The following is a 22,048-nucleotide window of genomic DNA, read 5'->3' as shown; positions in this document are numbered from 1 at the left end:
CAAAGTGGCTGTCCAATGAGGCCTTACAAATAGCGGGGGAGAGAAGGCAAGCAAAATGCGAGGGAGATGGTGAAAGATACAGGAAATTGAATGCAGATTTCCAAAGAATAGCAAGGAGAGACAAGAAGACCTTCTTAAACGAGCAATGCAAAGAAATAGAGGAAAGCAATAGAATGGGAAGAACCAGAGATCTGTTCAAGAAAATTGGAGATATGAAAGGAACATTTCGTACAAAGATTTCCACAATAAAGGACAAAAGTGGAAAGGACCTAACAGAAGCAGAAGACATCAAGAAGAGGTGGCAAGAATACACAGAGGAATTATACCAGAAAGAAATGGATGTCTCGTATACCCCAGGTAGTGTGGTTGCTGACCTTGAGCCAGACACTTTCCTGGAAAGTGAAGTCAAATGGGCCTTAGAAAGCACTGCAAATAACAAGGCCAGTGGAAGTGATGGTATTCCAGCTGAACTATTTAAAATTTTAAAAGATGATGCTGTTAAGGTGCTACACTCAATATGCCAGCAAGTTTGGAAAACTCAGCAGTGGCCAGAAGATTGGAGAAGATCAGTCTACATCCCAATCCCAAAGAAGGGCAGTGCCAAAGAATGCTCCAACTACCGCACAATTGCACTCATTTCACACGCTAGCAAGGTTATGCTTAAAATTCTACAAGGAAGGCTCAAGCAGTATGTGGACCGAGAACTCCCAGAAGTGCAAGCTGGATTTAGAAGAGGCAGAGGAACCAGAGACCAAATTGCAAACATGCGCTGGATTATGGAGAAAGCTAGAGAGTTCCAGAAAGACATCTACTTCTGCTTCATTGACTATGCAAAAGCCTTTGACTGTGTCGACCACGGCAAACTATGGCAAGTTCTTAAAGAAATGGGAGTGCCAGATCACCTCATCTGTCTCCTGAGAAATCTCTATGTGGGACAAGAAGCTACAGTTAGAACTGGATATGGAACAACTGATTGGTTCAAAATTGGGAAAGGAGTACGACAAGGCTGTATTTTGTCTCCCTGCTTATTTAACTTATATGCAGAATTCATCATGCGAAAGGCTGGGCTGGATGAATCCCTAGCCGGAATTAAGATTGCCGGAAGAAATATCAACAACCTCAGATATGCAGATGACACAACCTCGATGGCAGAAAGTGAGGAGGAATTAAAGAACCTTTTAATGAGGGTGAAAGAGGAGAGCGCAAAATATGGTCTGAAGCTCAACATCAAAAAAACGAAGATCATGGCCACTGGTCCCAGCACCTCCTGGCAAATAGAAGGGGAAGAAATGGAGGTAGTGAGAGATTTTACTTTCTTGGGCTCAATGATCACTGCAGATGGTGACAGCAGCCACGAAATTAAAAGACGCTTGCTTCTTAGGAGAAGGGCAATGACAGGCCTAGACAGCATCTTGAGAAGTAGAGACATCACCTTGCCAACAAAGGTCCGTATAGTTAAAGCTATGGTTTTCCCAGTAGTGATGTATGGAAGTGAGAGCTGGACCATAAAGAAGGCTGATCGCTGAAGAATTGATGCTTTTGAATTATGGTGCTGGAGGAGACTCTTGAGAGTCCCATGGACTGCAAGAAGATCAAACCTCTCCATACTGAAGGAAATCAACCCTGAGTGCTCACTGGAAGGACAGATTGTGAAGCTGAGGCTCCAGTACTTTGGCCACCTCATGAGAAGAGAAGACTCCCTGGAGAAGACCCTGATGTTGGGAAAGATGGAGGGCACAAGGAGAAGGGGACGGCAGAGGACGAGATGGTTGGATAGTGTTTTCGAGGTTACCAGCATGAGTTTGAGCAAACTGCGGGAGGGAGTGGAGGACAGAGGTGCCTGGCGTTCTCTGGTCCATGGAGTCACGAAGAGTCGGACACGACTAAACGACTAAACAACAACAACAAATGGGAATGGCACTGCTTGTGAATCCATTTGTGAGCCCAGCTCAAGATACTTGATGCTGACATATAGCCCTACATGATTAGTAGTCAGGGATGATGGCAGCTGGAGTCCAATAACACCTGGACAAGCATAAATTCCCTATTCCTATGGCTTCATCCCAAGGCTTTAGTTTTCTGAATGTATTTTCTTACTCAGTGTCATTCTATGCCCAAACAAAAAATTCCTTCCAGTAGCACCTTAAAGACCAACTAAGTTAGTTCTAGGTATGAGCCACACGAAAGCTCATACCTAGAACTAACTTAGTTGGTCTTTAAGGTGCTACTGGAAGGAATTTTTTGTTTTGACTATGGCAGACCAACACGGCTACCTATCTGTAACTGATTCTATGCCCAGTTGTTGATCTTGATCCCAGAAAGAAACAGCCCTGAGATAATACCCAGCCAACATGTTTTCTTCTGCTGTTCTGCTCTCTATGAGCAGAGCACTCTGGGAAGCTGATTTATAATTACCTTATAATTATGTCAAATTACAGTAATTCTTTCTTCACAATGACAACATGGATTTTCAGAGACTAGACTCATAATAAGTAATCAAGATGAAAATACATATAAAACCCTATTTATGTGCTTTTCAGAGCTTGGGGGTGTGGATTGTGGACAGGAAGAGCAATTTTACAGGTCACATAGCGCCTTCAGGAGAGCGTAGAAACAACTCTGTTCTGAACCAGCTGATACTAGATAATAATGAATTAGCCTGGAAGAGTGGGTTTGCTTCAGTAGAAAAGAGTTCGCTTTTATGTGCAATGCTGTTGTTGCTGCTGTGGCTACTGATGTTAACATTGACATTTCTTCCCCAGATTGAGAGCAAGGCACATCCACCTACTTGCAGTGTGAACGATCCCCTACAGATCCCACATGAGTATTATGAGCAGGGTGACCTCATCATTGGTGGTATCTCTTCCCAGTTCTTCTCTTTCTTTAACACTATAACCTTTGATGTACACCCCAATGCAATGTTTGTTGGAGATTCTCTGTAAGTATCTTTCTTACATGAGATGTCCATAAGGAGATTGTTGGTAGTTTTTGTTATGATTCCAAATGATAGATAAATGGGTTGTATCCAAAGCAAGTCCTACCTGAAGTAGACCCTCTGAAATTAATGAACCTAATTCAGTAACGTTCATTAAGTTTGACTGGACTAGCATTGCATACAGCACAATGTTCAGAAATAAGTCACTGTGGTTTTAAAATACATTTTTATATTAACAAAATATGTTTTCCATGATTCATGTGTGTATATGGGAGTTAGAAAATATATGTGCACACCCTTGTTCCCCTTTGCATTTTGCCTTTCCCGCCCCTGCTTTATCTATAGTCCCCTGATCTGAAACCTCACTGCCTGGGGTTGGGTGTGTGTAAATTTCATATGGTTTTGAAGCATTTAAAGATGTAATAATGATAATGTGTAGAACAGGCCTTTTCAAGCATTACAGCCTTGTAGTGGCAATGCAGGTACAGTGAGGTTTCACATTTAACCCAATCCTCAAGGCCCCTCAAATTCTCTTGGCCCCAGCAGGGAGCCATTAAGTCCATGGATGCTCTACTGGTGATTCAGAACCCTGGAATATCTGTGTTCTCAGTTACATGAGGATTGCACAAATACAAAAGGCTCCCTGCTAAAGAAAATCACTCTCGTGATGAGAAGGGATGAAACAGTCATTACCTTGTGTTATTTCCTTAATTGGGTCATTGGGTACAAGTCAAAGCAGACAGTCTTGCAGGTTCCCACAGTACCATGTTTCCTATGTCATTAATGCCTGCAGAGTTCTCTGTAACAACCATGTGAACTTGACAAGTAGATCATGAGGTCTAGCAAGTTTATGTTATAACCTGCACTCTCATTTCAGTGTAGTGATAAAATACTACCAGTATGTCCTGGCCTTCGTGTATGCAGTTAAGGAGATCAATGAGGATCCCAGGATTTTACCAAATGTTACATTGGGATTCCACATCTATGACAGCTACTTCAATGAAAAGTTGACATTTCAAACCACTCTGAACCTTCTTTTTAGCCAGAAAAGTGCAGTCCCCAACTACAAGTGTGGCACACAGAAGAATCTGATAGCTGCCATCGGAGGACTTGATGCTGAAACCTCACTTTACATGGCTACCATATTAGGCACCTATAAGATTCCTCAGGTAGGGTGTATATGTGAGGCACATGGGTTTCAAAACCTCCCTTGTATGCTCAGAACTGGCACACATATATATGAATATGTGAAGGAGAAAGATAGAGAAGACATGAATGTGATGACAATAGAACACCTTGCTTCATTTTGGAGCAAATCTGCTTTTTAATAAATCTCTTAAAAAGAGAGAAAAGCATATATTCTCTTTAAGGGTTTAACTTTCTTAATGATCATGAACATCTCTGCAGCAGTTGTCTGTCTGGAAATAGGAGGAGGGGACCTCTTTAATCAACGTATAAATTATAACCAGAAAGTTGCACTGAAATATGTAATGGTATAAGCAGAAATGGTGCATAAAGTTAAAGGGTAGAGATGGTAGAGATACCTTGTGGAGTATCTTGCCAAGTTCCAAATAGTACATAAAACAACACAGAAAGTTGTTATATACTGAATCAGTCTATCAACTCAATTTTGTCAACAATGACCAGAGGTTTTTCTGCAGTACTTCAGATAAGGATCTCTCCAAGCCCTACTGCAAGATTCCAGGAATTGAACCTGGAACATTTCCCATGCCAAACATGTGTTCTACCATTCAACAATTGCCTTTCCACCTAAAAATGATAATAATAAAAATCAGTAGTATGCACTTATAAGGAACGATTGGGGCCATAAGCAGCAACACTCAAGTCCTTCTCCTACAGCACACAATGGGGAATCTGGTGAAAATTCCCATTATATCATGTTAACATATAACTCGATGTATTATGCCAATAAAGGCTGAATGAATGAATGAATGAATGAATGAATGAATGAATACAGCTCCTTGTATTGTGGACAAAACATATAAAAAGCAAAGCAAAATTAATGAGAAAAGAGAAGAACAGAGGACGAATGGAGCATATCTTTACCACTCCATCTCTAAAAGCACACTTGGACTGCCTACAACCTCCTCATTTGTTCTTTGTTGCATTCAAGCAACATACAAAAAAATGAAACATCAATATGACAGAAAAGGACGAAATTAAACACCGTATCAATAATTTATAAAAAAAACTTATATCCATTGATAGGAGTGTTTATAATATATCAAATAAATGTTGTGCATGTGCCATTTTCTGGCAATTTTCAAGAAATGGTACCCAATCTATTATGAAATTGTTTCATTTTTTTTTCTCCACCATTCAAACAAAGTTATTTTCGACATAAATGCATAGTCATATACTTTGCCATCCGCAGCAGAAATTCACTCCTCCACTTTTTGGCATAACAGCGTCAAGTCTTTACCACTGCAGCCATAATCATTCCTTGAAATTTCAAAGGCAAATCTTTTACATAACTGTTTTTCAGTATGCAGACTTTCACTGTTAGAATCTTTTCCAATTTTGAAAATAAATTTTCTCTTGCATAGGTCTCTTACTATTTATTTGGTCCTTCTCTGAGTTCTAAGATCCAGTTCCCTTTCATCTACCGGGTGGTCCCCAATGAAGAGTATCAGTACATTGGAATCGTTCAATTACTTCTGCATTTTGAGTGGACATGGGTTGGGATCATTACACTGGATGATGATAAAGGAGAAAATTTTGTGGGAAGGTTGATGCCAAGACTTTCACAGAGTGGTATCTGTACAGCATTCACTGACAAGATGCCTCCCTTGACAGACTTCTCTGAAATGCATGAAGTGTACATGAAGGCAGAGAATATTTCTCATTTTTTCAAGAACAACTCAGTCAATGCAATTGTTGTATATGCAGAAACTCACTCCACATTGGGTTTGAAATACATGCTAGTACAAGCGGACGATACGGCAGAGTCTCTAGGCAGAGTTTGGATTCTGACAGCGCAGTGGGACTTCCCAGCACTGCAGTTTCATAGGAACTGGGACTTAGAAGTCTTCCAAGGAGCGTTGTCTTTTGCAGTTCACTCCACTGAGATACGGGAATTCAAAAGATTCCTTCTGACCTTAAATCCCCACTCACCCACTGGAGATGATTTCATCCAAGATTTCTGGGAACAAGCTTTTGACTGTGTATTTTTAGATTCCCCTGTGGATGGGGAGAACGATGGAACCTGCACAGGGAAGGAGAAGCTGGAGAGTCTTTCTGGACCATTTTTTGAAATGAGCATGACTCCCCAAAGCTACAGTATATACAATGCTGTTTATGTCATAGCACATGCTTTACACACCATGTACTCAATGAAGTCCAAGCCCAGACCAAACCCACAACCATGGCAGGTACTACCTCTTTAACCAAAATATTTTGAGGGACATGAGTAGAAAGAAAGGTGGTGTTCTAGATTATGCTACATAGGCATGGTTCTCCTGCGCCCACCCCCCTCACTGCTAGCTTTCTTAAGAGGACAATACCCCATCACCCATCAACTTCCAGTGTAGTCTAGTGGAAGTCATGATGTCCTCTGCCTCATGCAGCAAAATGTCTAAGGGCATGTCATGATGTCCTCTGCCTCATGCAGCAAAATGTCTTGGACTAGCACTTTGCACTGACTAGAGGTAATAATACAGGTGGTGACCCATATGAAATGGTTGTTACTTGTATTATAAGCTCAGTTCCTGGCCCCGCATGCATCCACAGAATGCATATAAGTGCACCCTGCATCATTCTGCCACATTCCACCTCACCCCGTTGAGCCCCTTTCCGCTCCTGTTCCACCCTTCATGCATCAGCAATTGCACATCAACTGAACATACCTGTACTCAAAAGTGATTAATGACAGACTCGCGTTAATATCTTGAGTTTCTGGGTCTAATCAAAGAGCTGGCTTTTTACTTGAAAACGTTTCCATGGCCATCCTGCACATGAGGTAAAGTGAGGCAACCGCATCAGGAGGAAGGGTCCACCCAGTGTAGCAGATCCTGATGTAGAACTTTCTATCTTCACCCTTGCTCCTAACATAGATCTTCCATCTTCATCCTCTTCTCAAGTGGGGAGGGGCCTTATTCGGGGGTATGCCTCATGTGTCAAAATTTCTTGCCTAGCCCTATGATCCAGAACCATGATGTCTCAAACACTCCCTTCTCCAATACAAACTTATTTGTTCATGCATGTCAACAATGGAGTCCTTCCTCTGTATGTCCCCAAACTGTGACATGTCTCATAACCATGCACCAACAGCAACTGAGCAACTTCATAGAACAAACCCTCGACCTTGGAACTCTCTTCTACCTCTCTTATTTCTGTGGTTCAGTTGACAATTTAAAATGATCCTGCTTCTGGTGGCATTTGGGATGACTTATTACATTTGAGACTCTTGCTATTTTCTGGCTACTTTTGTTTAAAATTGACTTTCATGTTAATTATGTTTTATCTGTTGTTTTATGTTCGTATTAACACCGTGCTCATAATTGTCAGACTTAGTGCATGCTATTTAGAATGCTGATCAAATAGGGTTGTCAATCCGACAGGGGTGAAAGCACTCAGGTTATAAATCAGAGGTGGTGGAACCAGCAAGCACTTCCCTGCTCTCTTTCTCACATTTCTCATCTAATACTGAAATAGGCTAGAGTGAAATTTGTAAAATGATATACTGCTCTACCTCCCATAATTTTGTAAAGGTGTTTTTGCCTCTTCAACTGTAGATTCATCCTTTCCTGAAGAGAATCTCATTTAACAACAGTGCTGGGGACCAGTTGTCTTTGGATGGGAAAGCTGAATTAGAAAGTGGATTTGATATTATAAATTGGGTTACTTTCCCTAACAAATCCTTTTCAAGGGTGAAAGTGGGAAGGATGGATCCATGGGCTTTTTCAGGCAGAGAGTTCATGATTAGTGAGGAGATCATCACATGGCACAGCAAGTTTAAGCAGGTATGCTCTGATTAATGGTTATCACTGGATAACCCCTAACTATTCATGTACATCTGAGAAGTTTATATTATCATCATCATCATCATCATTATTATTATTATTATTATTATTATTACAATGTTATATTTTGATGGCCTATAAAAAGACATGAGTGGAATTAATATCAGGACTGTGAAGGCCTCCTCTCTGAGCCATGTAAATCAGAGAAGTCATTTCCCAGAAATTATGAACCTGTCCTGCATGCACAGTGCTCTTTCCCAGGTCTTTGATGTCATTCAGTTAAATCTGAATCTTTCCTTGGGAACAACATGTATTCAGCTTTTCCTCCCTTATCTTTATGAATAGATGTCACCCGCTTCAGTGTGCAATGACAAATGCAGCCCAGGTTCTATAAGGAAAAAGAAAGATGGGGAACCATTCTGTTGCTATGATTGCGATCCATGTCCAGAAGAGATGATTTCTGTGGCCTTGGGTAGGTGACACAGCACATGATCATGTTAAAACATTAACACATAAAGTAGGCATGGTTCAGACTGTATCATCACTTCCAAAGCAATATAAATTATTTCAGAGATTCTTTGCAAGAAAACCAAGAGGAGTTAGCATTTATTTATTGTGCTTTCATGTTTATGCTTTCAGGATAGCAAACAGCACCTACATGCCCTTGCATTAGGTCACTTTATATGTCCTCTAATGGCCGATAGATGATAGATAGATAGATAGATAGATAGATAGATAGATGAGAGAGAGAGAGAGAGAGAGAGGATAGATAGATAGATGAGAGAGAGAGAGAGAGAGAGAGAGAGAGAGAGAGAGAGAGAGATAATAGATAGATAGTCCCTCACTTGTTTGGGAGAGGGAGGTATCATCATTTCCTTTTTCAGACAGCGACAAGTGCATCAGATGCCCAGCAGATCAGTATCCAAATAAACACCAAGATGGATGCCTTCCCAAGATTTTAAACTTTCTGTCTTATGGTGAAGCTTTGAGCATCATTTTAGTTTTCTTGGCACTTTCATTTTCTGTGATCACAGCTTTGGTACTCGGGATATTCATTAAATACAAAAACACCCCCATCGTCAAAGCCAACAATCGAAGTCTCACCTACACTCTGCTGGTCGCTCTCCTGCTCTGCTTCCTCTGTTCATTGCTGTTCATTGGGAGACCTCAGATAGCAACCTGCCTTCTACGACAAACAACCTTTGGCATCATCTTCTCTGTGGCTGTTTCTTCTGTGTTGGCAAAAACAACCACTGTGGTTTTGGCATTCATGGCTACAAGGCCAGGGTCCAGAGTAAGGAACTGGGTGGGGAAAAAACTGGCAACTTCAATTGTTCTCTCCTGTTCTCTCATGCAAGGAGCTATTTGTACTGTATGGCTCTGTACTGCTCCTCCTTTCCCAGATTTGGACATGGACTCCTTGTCTAAAGAAATTGTAGCTGAATGTAATGAAGGGTCTGCCTCTATGTTTTACTGTGTTCTGGGATACATGGGATTCCTGGCTCTTGTCAGCTTCATTGTGGCTTTCTTTGCTAGGACATTGCCCAGCACTTTTAATGAGGCCAAGTTCATCACTTTCAGCATGTTGGTGTTTTGCAGTGTGTGGGTCTCTTTTGTTCCAACTTACCTGAGCACAAAGGGAAAATATATGGTGGTGGTTGAGATCTTCTCCATCTTGGCCTCAAGTGTTGGATTGTTGGGTTGTATCTTCTTCCCCAAATGTTATATCATTGCTCTAAGGCCTGAATTGAACAGCAAGGAGCAGTTAACAAGGAGAAATAACTAAGTCATTTGAGGGTCACACGTTCCTTCATAGGCTAAAATTTTGTGGAGTCATGGGATTCCTTTTACAAACACTAGAAACAAGTCAGCAATACAAAGGGCTTCAGGGATTGGCTTAAATTGCTGCTGTTATACACCTACTCTTATGGCGTAAGGCAGATTAGGAGCCATCATAGGCTTGATAGATATAATATATAAACTATATATGAAAGATGCAAAGAAATCAGGAAATCCCTCCAAAGTCCAATCAGTGCAGTCCCTTCAATTCCCACCCCCATCCTAAAGCAGTGGATTACAGTACCACAAAAGTTATATGGAGATCACTATGTGATTTCTGATTCTAGCAACTCTTATGGCTTACTACCAAATGACCCATGTCACCCTGTTTCCTGCAATAGATCAGAGCATATAGTTGCAGATGTGTTTTACTTCAGAAGTTGCCCATCTACTACTGTCTTTTAAGATAGTATTTCCAGTTCAAATTATCAGAAGTAGTGTGTGCTCCTGACTATTGAAATTAAGCTATCTTTGTTGCACACAATTCCCCTTGGGCATGCTTCGCTGGGATATTTACTTAGCCTGGTGTACAAATGATTGGGGACTGTGACTTGAAGGAGGCAGAAGCAGAGTAGCCACACAGGTACGACTTTGTGAGCAATTTAACAATATTCCTCTGTATCAAGATCATTTTCCAGGATGGGGATTCAGAACGGATTACAGTCTGCAGTGAAATATAGCAAGCAACACTGAACAGTAAGATTACAATGAATGCATGGTGTATAAAGAGCTTGATTCATTTTTTCTAGCACATAATATTATTTCATACATTTCTCAGTTGTCAAAAAGACACAATTGAGTCACATTCCAGTTTTAAAGATGAGGCATCTGAGGGTGACAGATAGTGAGTTTCCCCATAGCCACTGTGTGAGTCTTTAAGCTCAAGACTGAATTTGGCTTCTCCTCAGTCCAAGCGAAATGTTTACTTCAGACATGCAGTTTTCTCTAAATGATTCCACTATCAAGCACTGACTTGCCATATTCTGATTTTTAAAAAACAAACAAACTTGTTTTAAAGCTTTGGTTTTTACTGACAGTTTCAATGTATTTTTAAAAAAATTTTCTTTGCAAGTGTTTAGAGCAGTGTGTGTGTGTGTGTGTGTGTGTGTGTGTGTGTGTGTGTCACACGTGCATGTGTGTGCATTGTTAAAGAAATAAGTCACAGTTCAAACACTAGAAACAGAACAATTGAACCTCCAGATGTATGGGCAGTATACTGCTTAATAACAAATGCTGGTAGCATAGAGCACCAGCTGTATCAAATCCTGTTTATTAATATCTGGCTGGCTGGGAACTGTGGGAGACTTAATGTTGAACGAAAGCACAACTAACTCAACTTTTTGTCTTGCTGCTTTCAAAATCCAAGGAGACTTCGGAATGCTTGCCTGTGCTCCATTTTTGTAAAAAGGGATTCATTACTGCTATATATTGGTCTTTCACACAAAAGGTAATACCATTTACAATGTCACCCCCAAATTGTTTTCTATTGGCAGAAGGGGAGCTGTGACACTGCAGATGTTGCTGAACTACAACTTTCATCATTCCTGAACTTTGACCATCATAACTGGGGCTGATGTGAGTTGGAGTCCAATAACATTTGCAGGGTCACAGGTTCCCTACCCCTGTTTTAAATTCAAGAAGTTGAATTTAACTGAGTTGTGGATCATTGCTAGTCATGATCTATTGCAAGAAAAAAAAAAAAGAAATTAGACAGCAGCATACAGATAGACACTAAAATGATAGGTCTTCTTTCTTCTTTCTTTCTTTCTCTTTCTTTCTTTCTTTTTTGTTTGTTAACTTGGGTATTCAGAGAAAGCTGCAATTAATTTGCTTTTGACAAACATGCAGTAGCCTTAGCAGCAAACTTCACAATGCTTCATTTTTAAATCAGAGAGAGGAGACAGACTGCTTAATGAAGTCATCCTTGGAAAGTCAAGCTGCTCGGGAAAGTGGGATAAGAGGTCATGTTTTATTGATAAGAGGTCATTTATTTTATTGTTGTTAGCCGCCCTGAACCCAGCTTCGGCTGGGAGGGCGGGGTATAAATAAAAATTTTTATTATTATTATTATGTTGCAACAGAATATTATGCTAGTGCTGTTGGATAAAAGGGTAGTGCATGCCACAAAAAGTGGTGTAGAATATTTAGAGAAATTCTGCAATGAAGCCTTCTAGGGGATGCAACAGGTCAGGCGTGGTGGGATGGGAGCCATTGCAGAAAGTGGGAGAACATTCAATGAACATTTTCCAAAATATTTTTTGGGAAGAGAAAATGAAAAAGATTATTGTTCTCAGAAATTTTCTCATTAAGAAATATCTCTTCGGGGAGATGTGAGGCAAACTCTTCCATCTGTGACTGTTCCTGTCCCCCTTCTGAACTTCTACTCCTTAAATGACCTTTAATTCCCCAAGAACAAATATAGCCCCTTCCTTCCACAAACCCTCAGACTGGATCAGATATTCCTATGCTACTGAGATTTATTTGAGGCTTCTGGAAGGAAGTGTTCCATTTATTCATGGAACACTAAAGAAATAAAAGAGCTAAGAGTTTAGGATGGGGAGATGCGGCAGAGTTGGGAAGAGTGAAAGAGAATGGAAATCAGCCTCAAGGCTCCTGTGTATTAACTAATCAGAGCTGTAGTGCACTGAAAGTGCCTGTACTTGTACATGTAATTGTGTGGCTAAGTCTTACATTTCAGATCTCAAATTTGGAAGGAAAAACAAAATAGTTGAAAAATGCTACATCCATGTTTCTTCACAGATGACACTGCCACTACAGATGATCCTGAATGAAACAGCCATCACAGAATTTATCCTCCTAGGACTCTCTGACAATCCTGAGATCCAGGTCCTTCTCTTTGGTTTCTTTCTTGTAATTTATCTGGTGGCTCTTATTGGAAACATTTTAATTTTTCTCATAATCAGTTTGGACAACAGACTTCACAACCCCATGTATTTCTTTCTGGCCAATCTTTCTGTAGTGGACATTGGGTACACAACCTCCACAGTCCCTAAGATGCTGATAAATTACCTCTCTCAAGACAAGAGTATTTCCCTAGCTGGCTGCTTCTCTCAGATGTACTTCTTCATCTCCTTTGGTGGCATCGAGTGCCTTCTGCTGGGTGTCATGGCATATGACCGCTACGCAGCCATTTGCCACCCACTGCACTATAGTGTGCTCATGAGCCGAAAAGTGTGTGGCTGGCTCGCAGCAGCTGCTTGGATCCTTGGCTTGTCTAACTCAGGTGTGCACTCAGGCCTGATGTCCCATTTGTCCTTCTGTCGGGACAATGTCATCCAGCACTTTTTCTGTGACATCCCACCCCTATTCCAGCTCTCCTGTTCTGACACTCAGGTCAATCAGATTGCTACTTTTGTGGTGGGTGGAGGTGTGATCATGGGTTCCTTCCTGGTTACTCTGGTGTCTTATGTCTACATAGTCTTGACCATCCTAAGGATCCGCACCAAAGAAGGGCGTCTCAAGGCATTTTCCACCTGTGCTTCACACTTGACTGTAGTCAACATTTATTTTGGTACCATCATCTTCACATACATTCGTCCCAACTCCACTTACTCCCAGGAGCAGGACCGGGCATTGCCTGTGCTCTATGGGATCCTCACCCCAATGCTTAATCCAATTATCTACAGCTTAAGAAACAAGGATGTGCAAGGGGCTTTCCGAAAAGTCATGCAAAGGACTTGATAGAAGAAGGCGCTGAATTTTCAGAACCCACATGAATGTCAGTTTCCCATGCTTTTTTCTTTAGACAGGTGTAACCTCACGACAAAAAAACTGAGAAGCTCTGCTTTGCTTGGAATGCCAGTGAGTGGGCACATTAAAATATTAAGCAATATTTACAGTGTTCATATCTATTGTTGTCATTAACTAAAGCAGAGTAGCCACCTAAAAGTGGGAAAGTCTATTTTGCTCTTGGATCATTCCATACGAAATGCACACTAGCCTCCCTTTGTGAATAATGGCTAGTGTGTAGACAGGTATGTGCACCCATGCAATTTACATGGAGTATAAACAAAAGAGAAAGAGAATGTGGAAAGATGAATCATGCCATAAGGATTTTTTTAAAAGATAGTTATCCATTTTAAGCAGATGTGAATGGGTATGTCCCAGCCAAAGTTAGCTACTTTAACATCTCACGGCTGTGAATAGGAAACTCAGATCTCTTGCTTAACTTTTCCCCTTTGAAATCAATATAATTTGCATGCTCCTCCAAAATTCTAAATGTCTTTGTAAAGGGCCCCTGAAGAGCTCCCTAGAGCATTCCTGAACTATTTTGCCAGCTTTCTTTTTTATATGTTCTCAGAATATAATGGGAAATCAAATGGATTTTCCACAACAAAAACATGCTTAGATTCAAGCTTTAATTTAAACAACTCTCTCATCCAGGCATAGTGAGAATGCTTGCTTTCAAATCCAAATGCCTTTTGCAAGTTTTCATCCCAGCAGCTGTATCACCTCTCTTAGTGTTAACCACTTGAGTACAGTGGTACCTCGGGTTAAGAACTTAATTTGTTCTGGAGGTCCATTCTTAACCTGAAACTGATCTTAACCTGAGGTACCACTTTAGCTAATGGGGCCTCCTGCTATCGCCGTGCAACCACCGCATTATTTCTGTTCTTATCCTGAAGCAAAGTTCTTAACCCGGGGTACTATTTCTGGGTTAGTGGAGTCTGTAACCTGAAGCATCTGTAACCTGAAGCATCTGTAACCCGAGGTACCACTGTACCTGAAATACTATCCAGAATAATAGGCACTGCTAAATTATGCTTCCGTTGCCATTTCCTGGTGTGGAACCAGAGGGTTGGGGTCTGTTTTCTAAGCCCATGCAGCTCAGTTACATGACCTGACAAGCTGGCATAGGACACTATTTGAAAAGGTTGTTTTCCCCTCTGCCAACCTTTGGCAGAGCAGCAGCAACAACATCCCTGATGCTGAAAGGGGTTTAGCTCTGGTGTAACTTTATGCCAGCTTCATTACACTGACTTGCTTTATACTAGTAAAACTGTTGGCTACTAATGCAGTGTTAAAATAATTTATTTTAATACAGTCATACCTTGGGATGAGTACGCTTCGGGTTAGGCAAATTTGGGTTGCGCTCCGCGGTGACCCGGAAGTAATGGAGCGCGTTACTTCCGGGTTTCACCATGCATGCATGCGCAGACCGTCAAAATGACATCATGCACATGCGCAGAAGCATCGAAATGCGGCACGCGCAGACGCGCTGTCATGTCTTGCATTCCATTTGGGATGTGAACAGGGCTCCGGAACGGATCCTGTTCGCATCCCGAGGTACCACTGTATTTAATATCGGAATGTAAACTTTTAAGTTTATTTTAATGGTTTATTATTATATGGCTGTAAACTTATCCTGGGATCTTATGGTGAAGGGTGGATAATAAATCCATTAAATTCGTAAGTGTAAACTGTGTTCTGATTTCTGGTAAAATAAAATAAAAATAGCCGTACAAGAATTTATAATGAAGGGGCAAGAATCTGTGATCTCCAAATGTCATTGGACTCCAACTCCCATCAGCCCTAATGATCAGGAAAGCAACACCTGGTGGACCGCAGGTCCTTGTCAGGGCTTTCACTGTATGGCTACTCCTGGTAGTGTATCATAAAATCCATGTGACACCACTGTGTTTGGAGTTTCTCCAAAACTGTATGCCCCTCTCCTGTGCACAAGCTGTCACCAATACACGGAGATGGGATTGGGAGCCATTGAGCAAAATGACATCATAAGTACATACTACTACATTTAAGTACATACTACTGTGACACCATGGGAGAAATCAGTGAGCAGCAGCCACACTTTTAAAGGAAGATGTAGTCCTCTTTGATTCACAGTATCCCCTGGGAGCAATTATTGACAAACTCGGCAGCCCCAAGTCTACTTTACTTCCAAGGCCACAAGCATTATTTATTATTATTTCTGGATCAACTTATTTCTCCCTCTCCCAAGAGGCAGTGCTAATGATCATCCATGTGCTCTCTTTTTCTTCATGCCCATTATACCTTGCAGCCCCAGAGGAAATAGTCTTGGTTTTAAAAAAGAAAAACAGCAAAAGGATGGCTGTAGTAGATATTCAATGAAGTGATGAAGGTTCTCAGATAATAGATAAAAGCCACCCCAGAACAACTGGGGCCTAGGGCCCATGTTTTTATACTGTATTTGATCCTGATTTTACAATTAAGTGTTTTAAATTTCTTGTTAGCCACCCTAAGCCCGGTTTTCTGAACTGGGAAGGGTGGGGTATAAATAAATATGATGATGATGATGATGATGATGATGATGATGATGATGATGATGAGATAATTCCAGTGCCAAGAAAGAAGCACCCATTGGCAATGGCTGGTAACAGTAGTATCTCTTTTACATTCTGAAGCAGCATACATAGTAACAGGTAAGAAATGAGGCTCTTACTATGGCTCTTCTCATGTTTTCTGGACTGTGAAAACAGCTCAGTGGGCAGCTTCAGGGATTGTTCTGAGATACAAAATGTGATCCTGTTTAAGGTGTCTCTTTCTATTTTCACTCTTCTACAAATGCCACCTTTTGTTTTATTAATAAACATACTTCTTCTTTAACTAATGGCCAATATAACAGATGTTTTAATAGTTGGAGACAGACTTCTTGTAGTGTTTACAGTCCTTTGTGGGCAAAGGAAATAAAGGTCTACTCCAGAGATGGGAAACCTGTGACCCTCTGGAGACTGCTGGACTACAACTCCTATCACCCTGACTAGGGCAGCAGATATAGGCTATAGCCTGAGTCCAGTGCCAGATTAAACCCTGTGGAGGTCCCTGGGCAGTCAAAATCTCAGGGGCCCCTCACAAATTATCTCCTATTATGTTTTTGATTTTACCAACCAACAATTTTAATAAACCAATTTCAAGATCAAATCAATATTATTTTGATCTGTTGTCGCTGAGCCCATAACAGGCATGGCGCCCATAGGCCGGCACCTACTCTGCCTGTTTGGTAATCCAGCACTGCCTGCACCATGAAAAGGAAGGGAAGAGGCAAGCTAACTTGCTTCTTCTTAACTTCAGTGTTGTCACCAAGTAGACATACCCACCTGTCAGGGACTGGGCAGAGGAGGAATGGTGGAGACTGCCTCCCCTTCCTGACCCTTCCAGGGAGGAGGAAGAGAAAGACAGTATAGATTTACAACAGTGGTTTGCGGGAGGTCACAGCTCAGAGGCAGATGAGGGGGAAAGTTGGGAAATAATGGGAGAGGAGGAGGAGACAGAAAGGGAACAGTGGCTGGCTGACACTGTGTCATTAGAAAGCATCCCAGACCATCCATCTCCCAGAACCCGGTGAGCCTTGAAAGTAAGAGAGCAAAGAGCTCAAAGACAGAAGGCACATAGCAACACCCTTAGAAGTGCCGAATGGTGAAGTGGGAGAGACGGGGGGGGGTGGAGATTCACTTAGGACAATGCCATTATCCAAGAGGCTGGGTTCTATAGCCTCTCTCTGTGAATATTGAAATAAGAAAGGATGGTAAGAAACCTTTCCTTGTCTTTATAATTTCCTGGGCAACCAGCCGGGAGCCGCTAACAGCATCCAGACACCACACCACCCATTAACATTGGAGGGAGGGAGGTAGCATTGTGCTCTAAATAAAAGTTTTGGCATTCATACCAGAATAGCTTATAGGTCTCATATGCACTTATCCAGGGAACTGCTCCTCTCCAGTCCTGTCCCCCTCCCCAAACCCTGTTCATGACAGCATATTCATGTAATTGTGGAAGTGTCTTTGGGTTCCTGGAGAGAGACATAGGGCATCTGTGTCAGAAATATGGAATGCCTTTTTGTTCTTGGTAATAACCAGTTGTGCATTTGTAGAAGTGGGTAGGAACCATGCAGAACTTGTTCTGAACATTTTAGCTGCATACCAACCCATGACTAGGAATGAAACCTGCCTCTACAAGTGCCCTTTTAGCATCCTACGTAGCAGAGAAAGGGGAGTTGTTCAAATATGGCTTTCTGCACTTAAGATTTTCTTAATAGCCTTGGAATCATGAATTGTTTATTGATTTTTTTTTACATTTTAAATGTTTCCTTGTATTTCTAGTTTAAAGATTTGTAAATGTTTTAAGTTTGCTTTATAATGTGCATAGATTTCTAAAGTAATTTTACAGAATTATCCTGTAATCATGTTTCCTGATTTATTTAGCATTAATACTTTTTATCCTATGGGGAAACTGCATTTTAATGCTCCCATCAGTACATTGCCATAGGCATACCCATCAGTACATAGGCATACCCAGAATAGATACCTTAAGATCAAGGGACTGAAGTTACTTAATGTCATTGATTTCAAGTAGTCTACTCTACATTGATACAGCAGTTTATTTTATTTTCCCATTGCTTCACTAACTATTAACTGCCAGTTACAGATAGGTAGCCGTGTTGGTCTGCCATAGTCAAAACAAAACAAATTCCTTCCAGTAGCACCTTAAAGACCAACTAAGTCAGTTCTTGGTATGAGCTTTCGTGTGCATGCACACTTCTTCAGATACCCAGGTATCTGAAGAAGTGTGCATGCACACGAAAGCATGCACTTCAGGTATCTGAAGAAGTGTGCATGCACACGAAAGCTCATACCAAGAACTGACTTAGTTGGTCTTTAAGGTGCTACTGGAAGGAATTTGTTTTGTATTAACTGCCACATTGTATTGGACATTTCATACAACATAACAGCCGCTTCTGGAAATATGGTGGAATATATTGCAGATTTACCACATATTTTCATGTTATTTGCAAACAGATTTTTTTCTGGAAGCAAATAACACCAGAATAGTATACAAAAATGGTGAAATAGTTCTAAGCACATGGTCTGAGTTTTTAGAGAGCAAGTTCAATCACATCCTATCTTGATGAATTCACATGGTGAAAGCAAGTGAAGAAGGAAGTTTCACTTCACCAGAGGTGAGGGGGTGTGACCTAACTGATCCTAAGAATACAATTCTATGGTCTTAGCCCATTCATGCATTAACCAGCCCTAAGCTAGCTAGTTATATTTGACTGCAGTTACCCACAGGATGCCTTCTGCCCTGGCCTAGACATTCTGTGAAATTACAATGACAACTGTAGGTGAACAATAAAAGCTTATTTGCAAACAGTCTAACTGACTCACTGCTTCTTATTTACAGAACTACCAGCATTAACAGATCAAACTGCTGTGACCTCCCCTCCCACTTAGGAAGGCTCACTATCCTGACCAAAGATGGACTCCCTCAAATCTATGGGAAGACAGAATACAACAAGTGTCACAGAGTTTATCCTCATGGGATTCTCTATTGATGTGAAGAATCAGATGCTTCTCTTTGCCTTAGGACTTTCAGCCTATCTATTGACTTTGTCGGGGAATCTGGCCATCATTGTATTAATTTGGGTGGACCAGAGTCTCCACACACCCATGTACTTCCTCCTGGGAAACCTCTCTTTTATTGAGATCTGCTACACTTCCACCACAGTCCCCAAGATGCTGTGGGATCTCTTGTTGGGAGACAAGAAAATCTCCTTTGTAGGATGTGCACTGCAGATGTATTTCTTTGTCACATTGGGGGGCACAGAGTGTGTGCTCCTCTCAGCCATGGCATATGACCGCTATGCAGCTATCTGCCACCCATTGCACTACACTCTGCTCATGAGCCCACCAGTACGTAGGAGTCTGCTGGCAGTTTCATGGGCTGTTGGCAACTTCAATTCCATGGTCAACACAGCAATGGTCTTTTCCTTAAATTTCTGCCACTCCCATGAGATTGACCACTTCTTCTGTGACATACCTCCCCTTCTGCACATCTCTTGTTCTGACACATTTGTTAGCCAGCTCATAACCTTCACCATCTCTGGGTGTGTTATCATTATGCCATTCTGCCTGACCCTTCTCTCCTATGCCTTGATTGTCTCCTCGGTGCTCAAAATCCGCACAGCTCATGGTAGAATCAAGGCATTCTCCACCTGTGCTTCCCACCTCACTGTGGTGAGCATCTTCTTTGGTACTATCATTTACACCTACATACGGCCCTCCTCCACTCATTCTATGGAACAGGACCGCCTAGTTTCTGTGCTGTATGCCATCATCACACCCATGCTCAACCCCCTGATCTATAGCTTCAGGAACAAGGAAGTGCAGGGAGCACTTCAGAGAGCACTAGGGAAGAACAGATAATAGATATGGGACCAGTAAATTGAAAAGTTAAGATCCACCACAAAAATCATCAGATTAGTTTAAAAGACCTTGGGTGATATCCTAAGTCAGGAGTGGCCAACATGGTGCTCTCCAGATATTGTTGGAGTACAAGTCTCATCTCTGGCTGTTGACCATGATGATTGTGGATTTTGGGAGTTGGATTCCAACAACACCATGATGACAACACTTTGACTACTCCAGTACCAAGTCCTACTGAAATCAAGGAACAAGATATTTTTATTAGATGTGCCAAGAGTGACATGTAGAATAGTTAATAACATTTACAAATCAGAAGGTAGATCTAAAAATTCAACGCAGTGTATAGAATTCCTTTTGCCATGAGCCTTATTGGACAAATTAGCCTAATGCTACTGAAGTTATATGTACAGTATATCCAGCTATATATCTTCCTGTTGTTTCTACAACAACAATACAGGCTGATGGAAAATCCCAATGTCAATTTTGTGTTTCAGTGGTTAGCAAAAGGTCTGATAAGATCCTCAGTGCTGATTGTACCGTATATTAAGCTGTCCTTAGAGGAAACCTTCCATGAGTAACTACTAATTCTGTCTGTAGAGATCAAGTAGTAGACATTCACACAATCCCCTAGGAACACCTCACTGCATTATTTACTACACTTGGTGTAATGTAGTTTGCAGCTGCATCGTGGAGGAGGCAGTAGTAGACCAGCAAGCTACTGAGACATCAACATCTTTTTCTGGAATGAGATTATGGTGTCACAGGTCTCTCTGTCCTAAGTGCTTTAAGTGCCTAACAATGCGCCTGCCGGCTACAATCAGTTCCATAATTCTCCAGAAATTTATTTGGTGAAACCTAGAAAATTCTAAATTAACTTCTCGATGTTGTTTCTCACTAATAGTGTACATTTATAACATCTGCTGTTGTGCTTCAGGTACAAGGAGTCTTATAGCCCTATCATAAAAGATGGTCAAAGATGAGCAGAATGAAGGTGAACCACACGGTTGTCACAGAGTTCATCCTCCTGGGCTTATCCAGTGATCCAGCCCAATAGAAACTTCTTTTTTCCTTAGTACTTTTAATCTATCTGCTAACTTTAGTAGGGAATCTAGCCATCATGACTTTGATTTGTGTGGACCGGTGCCTCCAGACACCAATGTACTTCCTCCTCGGCAACCTTTCATTCATTGAGATCTGCTACACCTCTTCCACTGTCCCAAAGATGCTCTGGAACCTCATGTCAGGAGACAGGACCATCTCCTTCACTGGCTGTCTCTCCAGATGCATTTCTTTGTCACTTTAGGAGGCACAGAGTGTGTACTCCTCTCAGCCATGGCGTATGACCGTTATGCAGCCATCTGCCACCCATTGCGCTACACCGTGCTGATGAGCCAGACAACCTGTAAAGGATTGCTAACAGTTTCATGGACTGTTGGCAACTTCAACTCTATCATCAACACAGCCTTGGTTTTCTCACTTGACTTCTGTAATTCAAACCAAATAGAGCACTTTTTCTGTGACATTCCTCCCCTTTTGCACCTCTCCTGCTCTGACACAAGACTGAGCAAGCTGGTGACCTTTACAGTCTCTGGATGTGGCATTACCATGTCCTTCTTCCTAACTCTACTTTCCTACATCTTCATTATCTTCACTGTGCTCAAAATACGTACATCTCGGGGTCGGATCAAAGCTTTATCCACCTGTGCATCCCACCTCACTGTGGTGAGCATCTTCTATGGAACCATCATCTTCACTTACCTAACTCCATCCTCCAGCCATTCCACTGAACAGGAGCAGCTGGTCTCTGTGCTCTATGCCATCATCACCCCTCTGCTGAACCCTCTAATCTACAGCTTCAGGAACAAGGATGTGCAAAGTGCTCTTCGTAGACTGTTTGGAACACACACATAGAGAAAATGGGCCTGGAATCTTGAACAATTCAGCAAAAGAAAATCAGTAACACAAGTTGAAAAATATTTGAAATGTTTTATCCATGTGAACGTTTACACATTTTGTTATATTTATTTGTCACCATTAATGCTCTTTTTTATTCCGATCAGTAACAAAAATAGATAACCCAACCCAGCAGA

At 41.4% G+C, this 22,048-nt stretch overlaps 3 protein-coding genes and 1 pseudogene across 4 annotated transcripts; all 4 read left to right on the top strand.

The window, feature by feature from the left end:
* Positions 1–2,735: 2,735 nt before the first annotated feature.
* On the top strand, positions 2,736–9,703 carry LOC309326938 (vomeronasal type-2 receptor 26-like; the record flags this gene model as incomplete). Its single annotated transcript, XM_081835966.1, has 6 exons — positions 2,736–2,938; positions 3,813–4,104; positions 5,503–6,327; positions 7,690–7,917; positions 8,263–8,389; positions 8,802–9,703. The coding sequence occupies 6 exons, from the start codon at positions 2,736–2,738 to the stop codon at positions 9,701–9,703; spliced, it is 2,577 nt and encodes an 858-aa protein (XP_081692092.1).
* A 2,813-nt stretch (positions 9,704–12,516) lies between these two features.
* On the top strand, positions 12,517–13,458 carry LOC309327506 (olfactory receptor 5AP2-like; the record flags this gene model as incomplete). The annotated part of the gene is made up of 1 exon (XM_081836807.1): positions 12,517–13,458. One exon carries the CDS (start codon positions 12,517–12,519, stop codon positions 13,456–13,458), a length of 942 nt encoding a protein of 313 aa, XP_081692933.1.
* A 5,503-nt stretch (positions 13,459–18,961) lies between these two features.
* On the top strand, positions 18,962–20,047 carry LOC309327498 (olfactory receptor 5F1-like). The gene has a single exon (XM_081836800.1). The coding sequence runs from the start codon at positions 19,011–19,013 to the stop codon at positions 19,956–19,958; it is 948 nt and encodes a 315-aa protein (XP_081692926.1). The 5' UTR covers positions 18,962–19,010; the 3' UTR covers positions 19,959–20,047.
* Positions 20,048–20,934: 887 nt separating this feature from the next.
* LOC309326937 (olfactory receptor 5AP2-like) lies at positions 20,935–21,869 on the top strand (annotated as a pseudogene). The gene has a single exon. The product of its transcript is annotated as an olfactory receptor 5AP2-like (transcript).
* Positions 21,870–22,048: the final 179 nt, after the last annotated feature.

The sequence above is a fragment of the Podarcis erhardii genome (genome assembly GCF_964252035.2).
Source record: "Podarcis erhardii genome assembly, chromosome: 13".
Lineage (NCBI taxonomy): Eukaryota > Metazoa > Chordata > Lepidosauria > Squamata > Lacertidae > Podarcis > Podarcis erhardii.
This window is presented reverse-complemented; position numbering and strand designations above follow the sequence as displayed.

Excerpts from the sequence above, each read along its gene's own strand:
- LOC309327498 (XM_081836800.1), top strand. The coding sequence starts at position 19,011 with ATGGACTCCCTCAAATCTATGGGAAGACAGAATACAACAAGTGTCACA.